The 17382-nt window shown below is 51.2% G+C and overlaps 1 protein-coding gene across 2 annotated transcripts in view; it reads left to right on the forward strand.

Moving 5' to 3' along the window:
• Ano7 (anoctamin 7) overlaps positions 1-17382 on the forward strand; it is a 29451-nt gene that overhangs the window by 9087 nt on the left and 2982 nt on the right. For both annotated transcript variants that reach the window (XM_021198924.1, XM_021198925.1), the window contains exons 5-19: positions 1698-1805; positions 2429-2565; positions 4066-4123; positions 5266-5376; positions 6753-6918; positions 7869-7959; positions 8671-8767; positions 10711-10854; positions 10920-11057; positions 11674-11772; positions 11852-11954; positions 13627-13738; positions 13982-14036; positions 15448-15545; positions 16869-16999. In XM_021198924.1, coding sequence (XP_021054583.1) covers positions 1698-1805; positions 2429-2565; positions 4066-4123; positions 5266-5376; positions 6753-6918; positions 7869-7959; positions 8671-8767; positions 10711-10854; positions 10920-11057; positions 11674-11772; positions 11852-11954; positions 13627-13738; positions 13982-14036; positions 15448-15545; positions 16869-16999 — 1648 coding nt within the window. The remainder of the gene's footprint in view (positions 1-1697; positions 1806-2428; positions 2566-4065; positions 4124-5265; positions 5377-6752; positions 6919-7868; positions 7960-8670; positions 8768-10710; positions 10855-10919; positions 11058-11673; positions 11773-11851; positions 11955-13626; positions 13739-13981; positions 14037-15447; positions 15546-16868; positions 17000-17382) is intronic.

Here is a 17382-nt window from a genome sequence, read left to right on the forward strand (position 1 = left end):
GAACTCACTTGGTAGACCAGGCTGGCCTCGAACTCAGAAATCCGCCTGCCTCTGCCTCCCGAGTGCTGGGATTAAAGGCCTGCGCCACCAGGCCCGGCTTACATCTTTTTTTAAAAAGTTAGTTTATCATCATGGCAGAGGAACATGATAGCAGGCAAGCCTGGTGCTGCAGAAGTAGCAGATAGAGACAGACAGACAGACAGACAGACAGACTAGACTTGGCATGGATTTTTGACACCTCAAAACCTACCTGCAGTGACATACCTCCCCCAACAAGGCTATACTTTCTAATTCTTTCAGTCCTTTTAAAGAGTTCTACTCCCTGGTGACTAAGCATTTAAATCTATGACCCTATGGGGGCCATTCTTACTCAAACCACCACAACTTCTCACTCTGTGTCCTCCATAACTTTGACACATACACACACGCGCGCACACACACACACACACACACACCATCCATTCATCACCCATTATCTACCCAACCAATCCATTGTCCAAAAGTCCCCTCAGGATTCAGACTGCGATGCAGTTCTTAGCTCTCAGCATGTTCCAACAGGTGCCCCAAACAACCAGGTTTAGATCTGCTCCCATGGGCAGGATGTAGTTTCTACATGAACATTCAGGGAACCCCAGAAGGCTGTGATGTACAGCAAGGTTTGAGAACCTCTGGAAAAGTCTTTCAGCAATGTGTCCCCACTCCACAGAGTCTCTTGTTCATAAGACCGAAAGTCTCACCCCTCCCAGGATTCTGGGCATGTCTTATCTCAGGGCAGTATGGACATTCAGTGTTGCAGGATTTGGGGGCAGATGTAAGATTAACATCTATCTCTAAGCAACGACAGCCGTGAGGGCCCAAAGAACGGCTCAAACCCATTCATTGTAATATGTAAATGAGTTTGCTGGGTTATCTAGGCAGGGATGATGAACTAACAGGTACTGCACATACCCAAGTCACCACCTACCAACCAAGCTCCTACCCTATATGCCTCTAAGTCGATAGCAGAATCGCTGTAAAGCTGGCTTATAGTACCCGCCATCTGTAAAAGCAGCAGTGATTAGGACAAACAGACAAAGCCCAGACAAAGCCCACTCTGGGATGCTCTTTTTCATGTGCATTTCATGGTCCTTGTCCTTGACAGGGATTCTGCTGGTCTTCATAAGCTGTGTTTGACCATGAGAATGGCTTGTTTTGCTGTCGCCTGACTCATAGCTAAATGGAGGCTTGCAGTGCCCACCTATCTGTGCACACAGGGGTGTATATATCTCTTAGGTATGTGAGAAACAGTGCAACTTTCCGGAGATATGTAAAAGGATAAAGCAGCCACTCAGCATTGCTTGGCAAAGCTGAAGTTGCTGCCCCCCCCCCTTTTAACAAGAAGATGGGCTATGTCAGTATGATCTCTGAGAAGTCATGAATGGGTTCCCAAAACTTTGGGGGAAGGGTTGCTTTGGTTGCCATTGCCACAGAAGAGAGTAGTACAAGTGGCATGGGCCCCAGATGGGAGAGGTGGTGCTGTCACCACAAGCTTTCTGAGGTAGACTTGAGGAGGGTGCGTTCCTACTGAGAAGGTGTACAGCCGTCGGCTGTTCAGCGGCACCTAGGCTATGGCATTGTTGGCCGTCTCCTGAGTGTGGATAGACACAGGGCACATAGCAACACCCTCAGGCCCTCACAGAAGCCCCTGGCGCCTGCAGCATGATGTCCAGGATGAAGCCACTGCAGTTCATTATATCCTCCTCCGCGCACCCTGGGCTGTGCTCTGCTACTATGCCGAAGACCTGCGCCTGAAGCTGCCTCTGCAGGTATGGGGGGCCGTAAGGGCAGAGGGAGAGGATGGGGATCCCCACTCAGGTCTACGTCTGACTGATTCCTATGGTTAAAGCCCAAAAGCCCAAAACATCACTCCTTGAAGCCATTTCCACTTGGAGATCTCTAGTTTCCCTCCTGTCTGCTGTCACAAGCCTAAAACCACCCCATGGGGTGAACAGGGATCATGCCCTGAATGGCAAACTCAACAATCAGGAAGACCCCGGCAGTATGTAGGGTAGCCATGACTGTAGGCTGGCTGGGTTAGTTCTCTGCAGGCCCAGAGCCCGCAGGGCCATCTGCTGAGGCCGCTCCAGCCTCACGTGCTCAGGGTGAAGGACGGCAGTCTTTCCATGCCCTCGGGTTGACTTGCCTGAACTACTTGCTCATAGCGGGCTTTACCAGCCTGGCGTGAGGCTGAAACACACTGTTCATTCATTCCCTTTCACTCCCTCGTGGTAAGAGTAGCTCTGGTCTTCAATTTAACAGCCCAAGCCACTCTCAGATCTTGAGACCCCATTAGGGGAAGGGTCCACAGCCGGGTAAATCAGTAAGAGCTGCCCCCTGTCGGTCTCCTTCCCAGCTGTGAAGATCTCCCTCTGGCCAATTTTCTTTCCAGGAGTTACCCAACCAGGCTTCCAACTGGTCAGCCACCCTTCTGGAGTGGCTGGGCATCCCCAATATCCTGCTGGAGCACGTGCCCGACACGCCCCCCGAGTATTACTCCTGCCAGTTCAAAGCAAGCAAGCTGCAATGGTAGGACAGCCTCCTGTGGGTGGGACCAGCCCCCTCCTAAGAACCAGGATGTGTAAATGACACTGTGAATGAATTAACTAAACGTCATGCTTTCTCCCAAATGCTCTCCTCACCTGGGATTTTCAGAGAACGCCATCTGAGTCCCAGGTGGGTGAGCCTACTGAACAACTGTGTATTGGTAAGTCGCCTGTGTTAGCCAGAATAGGGTGGCCGTACTGTGAGACAAACATGTCCCCCAATCCTAGGTATGGACACACCAGGCTCATGTCAACAATCCATTTCTGTTGCCATAGCACAATACCCAAAGACTCTGCTGAGAAAAGAAGTCTGGGGGCAGGGGAAATGACTCTACAGGTCAAAGCACTTGTCATGCAAGTCTGCGTTCAATCCCTGTAACCTACCAAAAAAAGCCCGATGTGAAGGTGTGCTTCTGTAACCCCTGTGGTGAGATAAAGGAAAAGACATGTGCAGCTGAAACTTAAGACACCCTGCCTCAAGAAGGTGTCTTGGTGCTGGGACCTCTACACACACACTGTGGAATGTACACACATCATATACACACGGTATATATGCACATACAAAGAAAAAAATACAGGAAATGGGAGCTGATATGCAGTGATTACTGCCAGCCCCCTCTGCCTTCCCACTGTACAAAATCAACTGCTCTTTAAAAGAAGAGGTTCATTTAGCTTACAAGTTAGGAGGCTGAAAGTCCAGAATTGGGCAGTCTCAGACTAGATATAGCAGCTATAGCACAGCACAGTAGAGACAGAAAGAGAGAGGACTGGACCCAGAATGGTAGACAGAGTTGTCTTGCTTCCTTCAGTAACTGAATCTCTCCTGAGACCAGAATTAATCCCTTCTAAGAGTGGAATCCACATGACCTCATGCCCTTTCCCACCCCACCCCCCAACCTTTTTTGAGTTTAGATTCTTGCAATGTAGCTCTGGCTATCCTAAAACTCTCTATATAGACCAGGCTGGCCTTGAACTCACAAAGGTCTTGCCTCTGCCTCCCAAGTGCTGGGATTAAAGGGGTGTGGCACCATGCCTGGCTTGCTCCCACTCCTAAAGGTTCCGCTCCTTTGATACTTCATGGCACACAAACCCTTGTGAGACATACTCAGACCCCAGTAGTCCATTCCTTGCTCTGATCCCATGTCCTGGGTCAGTGACTCCCTCATTATACCTTCCCTGACTGGCGAGGGAGACAAGATGTGCAGGGACAGCTCTCCCTCACTGACTCAGGGGCCTCCTCACATCCATTCCTGAGCAGAGCAAGTGTGACCACACACAGCCTGCCGACCTAGCTTCAATGATTGTCACCTCCAGAAACAAAGAACTGAGTCTGGTCTGGCACCATGGTTGTCCTCCTGGGTCTCTGGGTCGTGGTTCTCTGTCTGTACATGCTCTTCTCAGACATGTTTGCTCTGCTGTCTTTACTTCTGTGTGGCAAAAATCCCCATACCCTTTAATTTCTTGATTTTTCTCACCTCTGCAGGTTCCTTGGGAATGACAACCAAGACACCTTCTTCACCAGTACCAAGAGGCATCAGATTGTAAGTGCCGTATGTCTGCTGCAGACCCTAATCTGACCAGGATCATAAAGGCCTGATGTACCCCAGCTACCAACCCCAAGGTCGTTATGGCCACCATAAAGCTTTCTGTAATCAGAAGGCAGAAGCCTTAGAAACCATCCCTGATCTTGGGACATAGAGTAATGATATGGCCTGGATGGAGAACAGTGGGGGCAGGGCATGTCCAGACTGCACTGGACCAAGTGAAAACCCAGCTCCCTAGCCACTACCCCTCCATAATCCTGGGGCCCAGAACAATACCTGTTTATGGACTTTTGAGACAGCCAGCCAAGATACCAGGTTCAGGTGAGGTGATCCTGTTGGCTTGCCAGAACAGGCAAGGAAGTCAGACCTCAGTATTCGCTAAGCCAATCTGTTAAAATCAGGCTACAGGGGCAGGGCTGAGGCTTTAGGGTAAGAGTTCTCAACCTGCAAGTCACAACCCATTTGGGAATCGAATGACCCTTCCACAGGGGTCACCTAAGACCATCAGAAGACGCGGGTATTTACATTACGATTCACAACAGTAGCAAACCTACAGTTATAAAGTAGCAACGACAATAATTTTTTGGCCTTGGGTGGGGGTGGTTCCCACAACATAAGGAACGGTATGAAAGGCTACGGTATTAGGAACCACTTAGTATTGAGAACCACTGCACAGGGAGGTCTGCTCTTACAGCATGTGGCCAGAAAGCGTCTAGACAGGCCTGAGCCACCACTTATGACCCCCAAAGGGCACTGCTTCCAGTGGCCTCCAAAGCCAGAGGTTTTCCACCCCGGACAGGTATCCTAACAGAGCTGACCCTACTGGAACAGGGGTCCATGCAAGCCATGGCATGGCCCAGATTCTAACCCAGGCCAGACTCTAAAGCCATGTGACTCTGACTAAGACTTCTGAGTTTGTAAGATGAAAGAATGACTGACTGTTATCCCTACCAGTGTGCTCAGAAACGTGTGGCTAGGACATAGGACCTGTGTTTCAAGACCTTGGGGACACTCCATCAATATCATTATCTTTCACTGGGGGCCAGAAGAGGTCATCCAAGGTTTTTAGCACAAAGATGGGTCTCCCTGCTATGCCATCACATGACCAGTGATGGGTCTATCCCCAATCTATCCCACAGCTATTTGAGATCCTGGCCAAGACTCCATATGGCCACGAGAAGAAAGGCCTGTTTGGGATTGACCAGCTGCTGGCAGAAGGAGTATTTAGTGCAGCCTTCCCACTGCATGATGTGAGTCTCAGGGTCGGAGGTTGAACCAGGGTAGACTGTGAGTTCCCCCAGTACTATTGTCTCCCTTACCTATAGGAAGCAAAGGGATCTTGCCCTCTGTGACTGCTACCCTGGGGTCAGGAATGTCAGATGCATAGCCTTGGAATGTGAAGTAGTCAGAGCTAGAGGCTGAAGGTTCAGCTTGGCCCTACTCCAGGTGCTAAGCTGGGCTCCCCAGGCAGCATCTCTCACTAGGAAAGATGGGAAGGTCTCTAGTACCCTTCTCCCTTCCCAGAAGCCGGACGTTCTTGGACAGTGGCAGAGAGCCATTTCCCACACCAGCTGCCTGGCACTGCCCTGACACCCATACTACTGTCCTTGCTGCAGCCCACATGTAGGCCAGGGTGTTATTCATGCCCCAGCTTTTCTGCAGCACAGAAAAGGAAAGGTCTGCAGACTCAAAAGGTCTTGAGTCATGTGGGCACAGGAGGCCCTGGGGACAGTCCTGCTTGATATCATGTAGATAAGTGAAGTGAGTGTAGAAATGTGAGGTACCCACCAACACATACACACACACCACAGAGACAGACACACATACCACACACACACGCACATACATACATACATACATACATACATATATACATACCACACACAGAGAGACATACATACCACACACAGATATATATATGTATATATACTTACATACATACATACCACACACACAGAGAGACAGACATACCACACACAGACATATATACATACTACACAACACACACAAGCACACATGTACAGACATACATATCACACATATGACACACAGACATATATACATACATACCACACACATGACACACACAGACACACATAAATACATTCATACATACCACACATGTACTCACAGGTGCACAAGCACACATACATACCACACACGCACACGCACACGCACACACACACCCCACATTCACACACACTTGGAGTGACATCACTCTTCCTGTCAGCTGGGCTTTGATGCATGGGGAGAGGCTCAGAGCTTAGGTACCACACAGCATCTGTGCCAGGCCCGGAAGACCTCACAGGGTTGTTGGTCAACCTGCAGCCCAGCTATGGTCCTGGCCAGATTTCCAATTCACCCCCTGACCTGGTCACTCAGCAGTCCCAGGAATCAAGGGAGCTCAACTTATATTTCCTTCCAGATTCTTCTTGAGTCATCCCATTATGATTCTCCTTAGAACATCATCCACTAGGGTCCATGCCATTGCCTGCACTGGAGTGTGAAGTTGTGGGTTTGGGTCACCACTGAAGTTCCCATACCTAGAAGTGTGTTCTGTGGGAGGACTGGCAAGCAGAGAAGAAGCCTAATGGAGAAGCACAGACGAATGTTCTCTTATTCCTAGGGCCCATTCTCTGCAGTCCCAGAGAGCTCACAGGTCCTGGGTCTCACCCAGCGCCAAGTCTTATTCCAGCACTGGGCTCGCTGGGGCAAGTGGAACAAGTACCAGCCATTGGACCATGTACGAAGGTACTTCGGGGAGAAGGTGGCTCTCTACTTCGCCTGGCTTGGTGAGTCTTGTCTCGATGCTTGGTCCTTATGTTATAACAATCTGCCCTCTGGAATAGCTCTGCTGCCAGGACTTACTCCCCTGATAATACAACAGCCAATGGACACTGCGCTGCAAGCCGCTTAGTTTGAGGGGGTCCCTTGTGACCCCAGCTGGCTTCCATAGACCCTTTTGGGAAGCTCTCTCAGGAACTCCTTACCTGAGGGAAAAGACATGCCAATGGAGAGGTCTGCCCCAAACCATTCTCTGCTCCTCTCAGGCCACTGGCACCTTCAGAGACGAGCTGCCTTCCCTCCCTCAGGTCTGCCTTCTGACCTTTCCTCCCCGTCCTGGGATTCGCCTTTCCTGCTGACCAGTATGACCATAATGGAGGACTTTGGGGAGGGGTGGGAGAAGAACTCTTCATCTAGGCTCCAGGCAGAGAAGATTTTATAGGCGTCTTCCCGGCCTCACAGGGTCACTGGGGAGGAACCAGGACACGAGGCTGGGGTCTGGGCTGACCCTATAGGAAGCAGGTAGATGCATATTTGATGGATGCAGGTATCTCAGGGAACCTGGGTGTGGTCTACTGAGATGATGCCTGAGTGGGTTATGGGGGAAGGGAGAGTCCAGAGTGACCCACACCTTCTCTGGGGCTTGAACTGCAACAACTCCTGTGCCTCTCAGAAAGACATCGATGAGCAGATAGCTGGAGGTGGGCAAGCTCTAGGAGACAATATCAGGAGATGAAAGGCCCAGCAGAATGGAGTCAGAGAGACACTGGTACTTAGCCAGCACGGTGAGAGAGTCCAGAGTTGAGGGCAGATGCTCAGAGCCAAGGGCAGTAGCCAGAGGAGACTCCTGAGTCAGTATCCTTCCAGATACCCACTGGGCTAAGCCTGAGCTCCAGCAAGCAAACACATCCCCAGGACACCCGATTTCTAACAGCTGGACGCTTGTGTCACCTTCCAGGGTTTTACACTGGTTGGCTCCTGCCTGCGGCAGTAGTGGGCACAGTGGTCTTCCTGGTGGGCTGTTTCCTGGTGTTCTCAGACATACCAACGTAAGTGGCCTCTTTTCAGCTCCTAAGCCTTTCTGTGCCCCATGAGGGTGCCCAGCTATGGGATTCCCAAGCACTAGGCCCTATGGAGAGCTGGGGTGGAGGTGTGTGGTAAGTGGGGGTGTGGTTCTGCTCTCCTGAGGTCACAGCTAGAAGGCAGACTAGACAGAGGTGCCCCAGGCTGACACAGGAAGACAGAGGTGTCCCAGGCTGACAGATGGTCAGGGGTGTCCCCAGGCTGGTTCTGACACTCACCTTTAGTCCTCAGAACAGCGTAGGCTTTTCCTATACGTGACTGGCTTTGTGTTTTACTTTATTGTGCAACTGAGAGTCTAAAGAGTTCTCTTATGTTACTATTGTTGCATATACTCAGAAACAACCACTTTAAAAAGAAGTGCTTGGTGGGACTGGAGATGTAGCTTAATTGTCAAAGTGTTTGTCTAGCTCACAAGAGGCCTTGGCTTTGGTCCCCAGCACCCCATAAGCCAGATGTGGTGGTGCATACCCACAATCCTAGCACTTAGGAGACGGATACAGGAGATTCAGAAATTAAAAGAATTCCTCAGCTACATAGCAAGTTCAAGACCAGCCTGTAATACGTGAGACCCTGTCTCAAAAAGTAAAACAATAGCCAAAAGTTCTAGGGCTGGAAGAGCAGTGGTGTGAAGGGGAGGAAGTGGGTACAGCTCCCAGAACTGAATGCACACCCCACAGGCAGGAGCTGTGTCACAGCTCGGACAGCTTCGACATGTGCCCGCTGTGCTCCGACTGTTCTTTTTGGCTGCTCTCCAGTGCCTGCACCCTGGCCCAGGTATGGAATGAGAGCTGAGGTCAGGGTGGTGAGGGCTGGAAGCTCCTGTAGGTCCCGGCCCTATGAAGGCAGAACCCTTAGCGAGCTCTGTTAGCTATTGTCCCCTAGCCTGGCATTCAGGTTAGGTGGTGTGTATGACTCACAAATGACTGACAAGAGTGTCATGGAGTTGCTCATGCTGCTGTTAGCATTAGCCATATGGTTGTCAGTTTGCTTTCTATTGTCATAAAAGGCCATGTTCTGATCACAGTCCAAAATGAAGGGAAGGGTCTTAGTCAGGGTTTCTATTCCCGCACAAACATCATGACCAAGAAGCAAAGTGGGGAGGAAAGGGTTTATTCAGCTTACACTTCCACACTGCTGTTATCACCAAAGGAAGTCAGACCGGAACTCAAGCAGGTCAGGAAGCAGGAGCTGATGTAGAGGCCATGGAGGGATGTTACTTACTGGCTTGTTTCCACTGGCTTGCTCAGCCTGCTCTCTTATAGAACCCAAGGCTACCAGTCCAGGGATGGTACCACCCACAATGGGCCCTCCATGCTTGATCACTAATTGAGAAAATGCCTTACAGCTGGATCTCATGGAGGCACTTCCTCAAGGGAGGCTCCTTTCTCTGTGGTAACTCCAGCTATGTCAAGTTGACACAAAACTAGCCAGTACAGGAAGTAAGGACAGGAACCTGGAGGCGGGAGCTGAGGCAGAGGTCCTGGAGAAATGCTGCTTCCTGGCTGTTCACAGCCTCATGCCCAGCTTTCCAGCCTTTCTTTTCCTTACCTTCCTTCCTTCTTCCATTCCTCCTTTCCTCCTCATCCTCTTCTTCTTCCTCCTTCCTTTCTATTTTAGTTTTTCAAGACAGGGTTTCTCCTTTAATCCCAGCATTTGAGCATAGAGGCAGGCAGATCTCTGTTTTTAAGGCCATCTGGTCTACAAAGCAAGTTTCAGGACAGCCAGTGCTAAAGAGAAACCCTGTCTCAAAGCCCCTTACGCACACCCCAAAAGATCACATGGAGGGTGTCAGGGACACATCTTATGAGAGTCACAACCCCACCCCTCCCCCACCAAGCCTCCAAACTTCCTGTCCACCCCGTGCCCAGCGTTGTCCAGTTTCACCGACTCTGAGAAACTAAAGTCTCTTGTCAATGTGCTCAGGTCAGACAAACCCAAGTCAGGCACAAGTGAGACTGAGCTATGGGCTGAGGATGTGGCTTACTTGCTGGAGTTATTGCTTAGCATCCGTGAGACCCTGGGTTTGACCCCCTGCACTACATGAACAAAGGTGGTAGTGTGCACCTGAGATCCCAGAATTTTGGAGCTGGTAAGGAGGAGCAGGAGTTTGAGGTCATCCTTAGTTGCATGTCAAGTTTGATGTTTTTTTTTTTTTTTTTTTTGGTTTTTCAAGACAGGGTTTCTCTGTATAGCCCTGGCTGTCCAGGAACTCACTTTTTAGACCAGGCTGGTCTCGAACTCAGAAATCCACCTGCCTCTGCCTCCCAAGTGCTGGGATTAAAGGCATGCACCACCATACCCGGCAGTATTCTTTTTTTGTGTGTTAGATTTATTTATTTATTACTTTATGTATATGAGCACACTGTAGCTGTCTTCAGACACACCAGAAGAGGGCATCGGATCCCATTACAGATGGTTGTGAGCCACTATATGGCTGCTGGGTGTGGAACTCAGGACCTCTGGAACAGCAGTCAGTGCTCTTAACCACTGAGCCATCTCTCCATCTCTTTGACTGTATTCTTAACCAAAAAAAAAAAAAAAAAAAAAAAAAAAAGACATTCCTGAGACTGAAACTAATTACTGTGGCTGCTGGGTAGACTCCATTTCCTGTGGATCTCATGCACTGTGGTGATCCTGCATAGAAGGATTCTCCAGCTTCAGAGAAATAGGACCATCAGTCCTTGGGAAGAACACCCGGAGTCCCCTTTTCCCTCTAGGCTGGGCGGCTCTTCGACCATGGCGGCACTGTCTTCTTCAGTTTGTTCATGGCACTGTGGGCGGTGCTGCTTCTGGAGTACTGGAAGCGGAAAAACGCCACGCTGGCCTACCGCTGGGACTGTTCGGACTATGAAGACATTGAGGTAAGTGAGCTGGGCTGGGTGGCTTCTGGCCAGGGTCGCGCCCATTGAGCATGGCTCCCTTTCAGGAGAGGCCTCGGCCCCAGTTCGCTGCAATGGCCCCCATGACAGCCTTGAACCCCATCACGGGGGAAGATGAGCCCTACTTTCCTGAGAAGAATCGTGTACGCCGCATGCTGGCTGGTTCTGTGGTGCTCTTGATGATGGTATGGGAGTCCCGCCACCCTGCCACCCTGTCTCCGTCCTCTGCCTCTGTCCTCTGCCTCTGCCTTCCTGAGCCACAAGGGTTGTTCCACTCTGTAGCTCCAAAGACCCTCACTGACCTCTAGAAAGGCAGTGAGCCCAGAGCCAAGCTTTGGATTCTCATAATGGGGTACACTGTAAATGTACCATGAGGGGTTCTGGAAGAGCTTCCCCATGTATGGCACGGGGCACCCATTAAACAATGGAATGGTCTAAAAAATGATCCCGGAGCTTACTAATCCCTTTGGTACTATTCTTCTAGCCAAAGATTGCTTAAAAGTACCCCAATCTTTTCCAGGTACCGTGGGTCCCAATTCAGGGCTGTAAGGAGGTGGGTGAATAGGACGGGGACACAGTTCTCCAACACTACCCGGTATAAGAGTATAAAAACAACATACAGTAACCACCTAGCATCCTGGCCTCCCTCCCGGTCCCAAACTGCCCCACATCTGGAGAACCCATGGGACACAGGCAGGCTGCAGATAGGAGCCCCTGGAAAAGGAACCTATGTGCTGTGGACCCAGAGGCTGTGGGTGCTGGGGCCACAGCAAGGGGCTCAGGAACTCCTTGGTCCTGCAGGTGGCTGTGGTGATTATGTGCCTTGTATCTATCATCCTGTACCGGGCCGTCATGGCTATCATTGTGTCCAGGTCAGACAACGCCTTCCTCTCTGCCTGGGTGAGTTTCCGCTGCCTGTTCTTCTGACCCTCCTACCCCACAGGTCCTGTACCTGCTCTGATTGCCTCTTCCCTATCAGGCTTCACGGATTGCCAGCCTCACAGGGTCAGTGGTGAACCTTGTCTTCATCCTCATCCTCTCCAAGGTCTATGTGATCCTGGCCCAGGTCCTAACAAGATGGGGTGAGCACTGACCAAAGCAGATGCAAATGAGAACTGACCAATACAGACCCTTATTCCCAAGAGGTTTTCTGGGCCTTCCCCTGCTAGAGATCTGTTTAAAATGGTACTGAAAGGGCCTTAGGGAGAGGAAGGCCACGGGTCCTCAGCCAGAGGGCCCTGCTTCTCCAACCTTCCTCACCAGATCCTTCAAGCTTGTGCAGCCCCCAGGTGAGACCAGACCCTCTAGTGCAAGGACTCGGACCTTCGTCAGATGGACTAGGGGTGGGGCCGAGCTGAGATGAGCTGAGACCACCCCAAATGTTTACCAAGTGTCTGTACAGCCTCCGTATCCGTCCCCATGAGCAAGATGCCTCTCTCTCTGCCACTGTTTCTCTGCCTCTATGTGTTTCTGTCTTTGAGTTTCCCCAAGAGCAGATGCTAAGGAGGAGGCCCAACCACTCATCCTGCAAGGCTTTGCCTATACCAGCCCTGGTCGAGGCCCGAGGAGAGGGGACAGAGCAAACTCAGGGTACAATGACCATGCATGGGAAGGGGATAAAGGACTAAGGGAGTTCTCACCTAAGGGGGCACAGCTAGCAGCATTGCAGGGAGAAAGGAGCAGAGGCGCAGGGCTGGTGTATGCGTTCCCACAGCTGCAGGGCTTCGGGTCTCCCTTTCCTCAAATTAACCTTTTATGTTTCCGCATTGATCTTAGCAAGTTTTTACACTGTAGCTCGCTCGGTCCTTACTCAGCCTTGACCAGGAAGTAACTGTGGCCCTGGACATTCTTCCAATTCCCTGACTCATCTGCACATACTCTAAAAAGATTCTTTACATAATGTATGTGTATGTGTGCTCATGTGCCATGGCTCGTGTGTGCTATGGCACACGTGTAGAAGTCCGAGGACAGTTTGTGAGTGTTGGTGCTCTGGGGTTGGAACTCGGGTCATCAGGCTTGGCAGCAAGCACCTCTATTCGTTGAATCATCTTACTGGCCCTGTATATACTATTTTATTGAGGATGCAAATGTTTGGTTTTAGTTTTGTTGTCTTGCTTGTTGTTTTCTGTCCAGGATTCTAGACATTTGTAATTGTATCTGTTATTTCTTTTGCCATGACTGTGGTCAAAATACCAGACAAAATGACTTAAGGATGGGATTATTTACTCCCAACCAGTTTCAGAGGTGTCAGTCCATCCCGGTACGGAGGGTGGGGTGCTCAGGAAGGAAAGAGGGGAATATAGAAAAAGGTCAGGGGAGACACAGCCCCAAGGACACCTGCTTCTCCAGGAAGGCCCCACCTTTCACCAACTGCCAGTATCATCAGCATACGATTAACCCAGAGAGATTGATCCATTGATAAGGCCAGAGTCCTCTAGAACTACTTTCTGGAAACACCCTCCTGGACAGACCAGTGGATGCGCTTTGATAATATCCCAGACATCTTCCGGGGCTGGTCAAGCAGACAGGATTTCCCTCCACGCAGATCAACGTGCTTTCGGCTACATTTGAAATCAGAAGTTTAGGGCTGCTGTATGTTGACCCTCTCTCTCCTTTAATGAATTTCTTTAAAATATCTGGACAACATGGCTTCCTCCACACCCTGGATGGTGGGGCAGTCTCACGGGGAAGGGGGCAGCGTACTGTACACTGGCCGACATCCCTGGGGACTGAGTGAAAGTCCCAAATGCGCAGAGATGCACCGGACGCAGACCGAGTTTGAGGATGCCTTCACCCTCAAGGTGTTCATCTTCCAGTTCGTGAACTTCTACGCCTCGCCCGTGTACATCGCCTTCTTCAAGGGCAGGTAGGTGGTCACCCTCCCAACATGTCACCCCTCTCCTGAAGCTCTGCTTTGCCCCACCCCTGTCTGATGTGCTCAGCTGTGGGTGGCCAGGGCAGAAGCACTGAGAAAGAATGACTCCCACTGGGCTCGGAGGGGACAAGGGTCAAGTCTGTGTGGCTCCCAGGCCAGGTCTCAGGGGTGGACAAGAGGGAGGAGACAACCAGAAGCCAGCCCTTCACAGACTCACACCTTGGACCCTGGCAGGTTTGTGGGATACCCAGGCAACTACCACACCTTGTTCGGAATCCGAAATGAGGAGGTGAGTGTGCAGGGAATACACCCAGACAGAAAATGGAGGCAGGGCTACCTCCGGACCTACGGAGGCCTGATTTTGCTGCCAGTCTTCCTGCTCACCTTTCACCATTGTCCAAGCCAGTGTCAATCCTACAGCTGCTTCCCAGGACTCCAGCACTCTTAACCTCCTTGGCCCCACCTAGGTCCTGATTCAGAGCCACTGTCTAGAGACTGCTCACACCATGGGGGGTCTAGCCCTTCTCTCCTTTAACCCAAAGCACAATCAAGAGGCATCTGAGCCCTTAGGACGCCCCTTGTGAGCTGTATCACTGTCAAGGTCCCTGCTACGAGGGCACTTAGGTCGGTGCCCCACAGCCTCGTTGTTGGGTCCTTCTGTGGCTGCTCTCTTCCTCCAAGCCTAGTGTGCTCTGCTTGTCCTTGGGACCCAGGGGTCGGGAGAGCCTGGCTTCTCAGAAGGCTTTTGCAGAAGATGGCATGTGGGTTCCCCAGGAGGTGACAGAGCTTTAAGACGCCAAGGCATGAATACAAAGGAGTACGGAGTGAACTCTATGTTGCCCAGACCCCACAAGAATCGTCTCTACATTTCTGGTCTTGCTGAGGGCTAAGCAGGATTAGTCAGGGGTACAGGGAGTGTGGTGGGGACATCTGGAGCAGTTCGTTGTGGAGCTGAACTTGGAGAACATGGGGTCCAGCAGCCATCACGGAGCACCAGGTCTGGAAGACCCTTCTCTTTTTAGAGGAGGAGGGAGAGCAGCAATCTTCCCAGGGCCTTGGCTATTACCTCATCTTCCTGCAAGATGGCTCACCTCCTGAAGAGCAGCTGTCCACCTTGCACTGAGGGGAAGGAACTGTGGGGGTCTGGAAAGCGAGGGAATGCAGCAACCTGGCCTCTTGCTCAGGAGTAGTGGCTGCTGTGCTGCCATATTAGGTAGTTCTTAGCTCTTGGTGAGATGCCCAGCCGAGACTGCTTAGGCGAGAAAAGGGTGACTACTTGTTCTTGTGTTGGAATTACTCAGGATTCTGTGGGTTCGAGAATGGCTGGATCAAACCCCTCACCACAGGCTAGGTTCTCAAGGTTTTCTACCTGGTGAGGATGATAGTCCACAGTATGGCTGAGCTTCCCCTGCATGGCATGTATATCCAGAAACTCCCTGACTCTGCCTCTTCACTGACCCCACATCTTGGGTCTTTCCTGGAGCCTGTGGCTACAGTCTATAGCCACCCAGTGGTTGTTCCCATACATAAGTGGAGTGACGTGGGAAGGGCTGTTCTCTGCAATCCTCGAGGTGTTCTAGGCATATCCTATGAAGATGTGAGGGCAGAGATGCCACCTTTGGAGCAAAGAGAAGGCTATGTGAGTGTGTCCCTGGTCCCCCCTCTCCTCCTTCAGCTAACCAGGACTTATGTCACTGCAGTGTCCAGCTGGAGGCTGCCTCAGTGAGCTGGCACAGGAGCTCCTAGTCATCATGGTGGGCAAGCAGATCATCAATAACGTACAGGAGGTTCTTGTCCCGTGAGTCAACCCACCCTTCCCGGACACCTTCTAGGGACCAGGGTTTCCTCAGAGTGCTCAGAGAGTAAAGGGGAGGCAGGATGTGTCAAACCTCGGGACTTCGGTCATACTGAAGAGGTCTACAACGGCCTGTCTCATTTGTTGCTGTGTCTGGGGTATTGGAGAGCCTGTCACCAGCACTGCTGCTGTATTGTTCAGTAAGGGAAGGCCACATAGGCCAGCGTGTATCCCCTACCAGCATGAGAAGGTAAGCCTTGGTCCTCAGGCTTGACCTCTAGACTCATGTCTGTTTTAGATTCCCTTGATAGGGACCACTTCCCCATCCCTGTCCCACTAGCTGGAACTGTGCCCCACCCCCTCTTATAGACTGGAGTCCTCCAAAGGGCCTGCCTGGGGCTAGTCTCCCACCTGGAGGCTATACCAACCCAGGTGTCCACTACCCTCCTTAGAAGGCAGCACTGGCGCTGACACGACAACCACAGCCGTCACTCTCTGGATGACCCCAGCCTTCTCTGACAGCCAGTGGGCCCAGGAAGTAAAGGGTGTGGCTCTGTCCAGCAGGCACAGAGAGCATGAGGAAGCCAACAGACACCTGTGCCCCCATACAAGCTGAGAAGCGACGCACTCGATCTGTGTATGATAGATATCTCACAGCCTCTGACCACACCACAGACACACATGACTGACACATGCCTCCCAGGTGTGATGTAGCCATCCCACCTATGTGGCCCAGTATCATGAAACCAACACATCTGGCCCCATGGTCTCTGCTTTCTGGGGACTCAGCTGATACCCTCCCTCACTAGCTCCTTCCTAGCTTTGGTTTGGTTCCATCCCCTAAAGGTCCCAGGGAGCTGGGTTGACTTTTTGGAAGACACAACAGGGAATCAGAAGAGCAAACTGTATCATGCTCCACAGATTGTATCATGTTCCACAAACTGTATCATGTTCCACAGAGGGGGCCAGGGCCTTGGAGGACTTAAAGAAAAGATTTGTTTATTTTATTTATGTGAGTACACTGTTGCTGTCTTCAGATATACCAGAAGAGGTGGGTGGATTCCATTACGGATGGTTATGAGCCACCATGTGGCTGCTGGGAATTGAACTCAGGTCCATCTGGTAGAGCAGTCAGTGCTCTTAACCACTGAGCCATCTCTCCAGCCCAGCCTAGAGGGGGTTCTGACCTGTAACAACTACAGCCCTTGCCCTGCCCAACCCGGCCCCAGAGAACAAGAGCATCCAGAGTGCACGTTCTCTCAGACTAGCTTAACCGTCAGCTAGATGTGGGAGCAGCCATGCCATTTCCCTGCTTTCTACCTGCAGAAAGCTGAAAGGCTGCTGGCAGAAGTTCTCCAGGGGCAAGAAGGCTGGCGCGGGGACCCATCCAGCACCTTGGGAGGCCGACTATGAGTTGCTGCCTTGTGAGGGGCTGTTTCACGAATACCTTGAAATGGGTGAGATCCGCTATTGCAGCCACTCTGGCCCTGGCCTACCCCTGAAATGCAATGTGCCATTGGGGGTGTATGTGGGTGTGAGTTAGGCTTGCAGATATCCTGAGAAGAGATGGGGTGGCAACCAAGCCAGGGTGGGTGGGAAGGTTTGGGGAGGCTTGGGAGCTGATGCTGTGCATTAGGGAAATCAAGTCCAGGGATGGGGCCAAGCAAGGCTCTCCAACTTGTGAGGGCAGGCACACCTGGGCCATGTTAGCCTGGAGAACAGATTTTCTCCAGAGGTTTCCTCAGTTAAATCACCAGCTAAAGTGGTGGCCCATACCCAGGGCTTGAAGGGTGAGACAGTTTTTGTTTTTGTTTTTTTTTAAATTTATTTATTGTGTATA

Source organism: Mus pahari, chromosome 5, assembly GCF_900095145.1.
Source record: "Mus pahari chromosome 5, PAHARI_EIJ_v1.1, whole genome shotgun sequence".
NCBI lineage: Eukaryota > Metazoa > Chordata > Mammalia > Rodentia > Muridae > Mus > Mus pahari.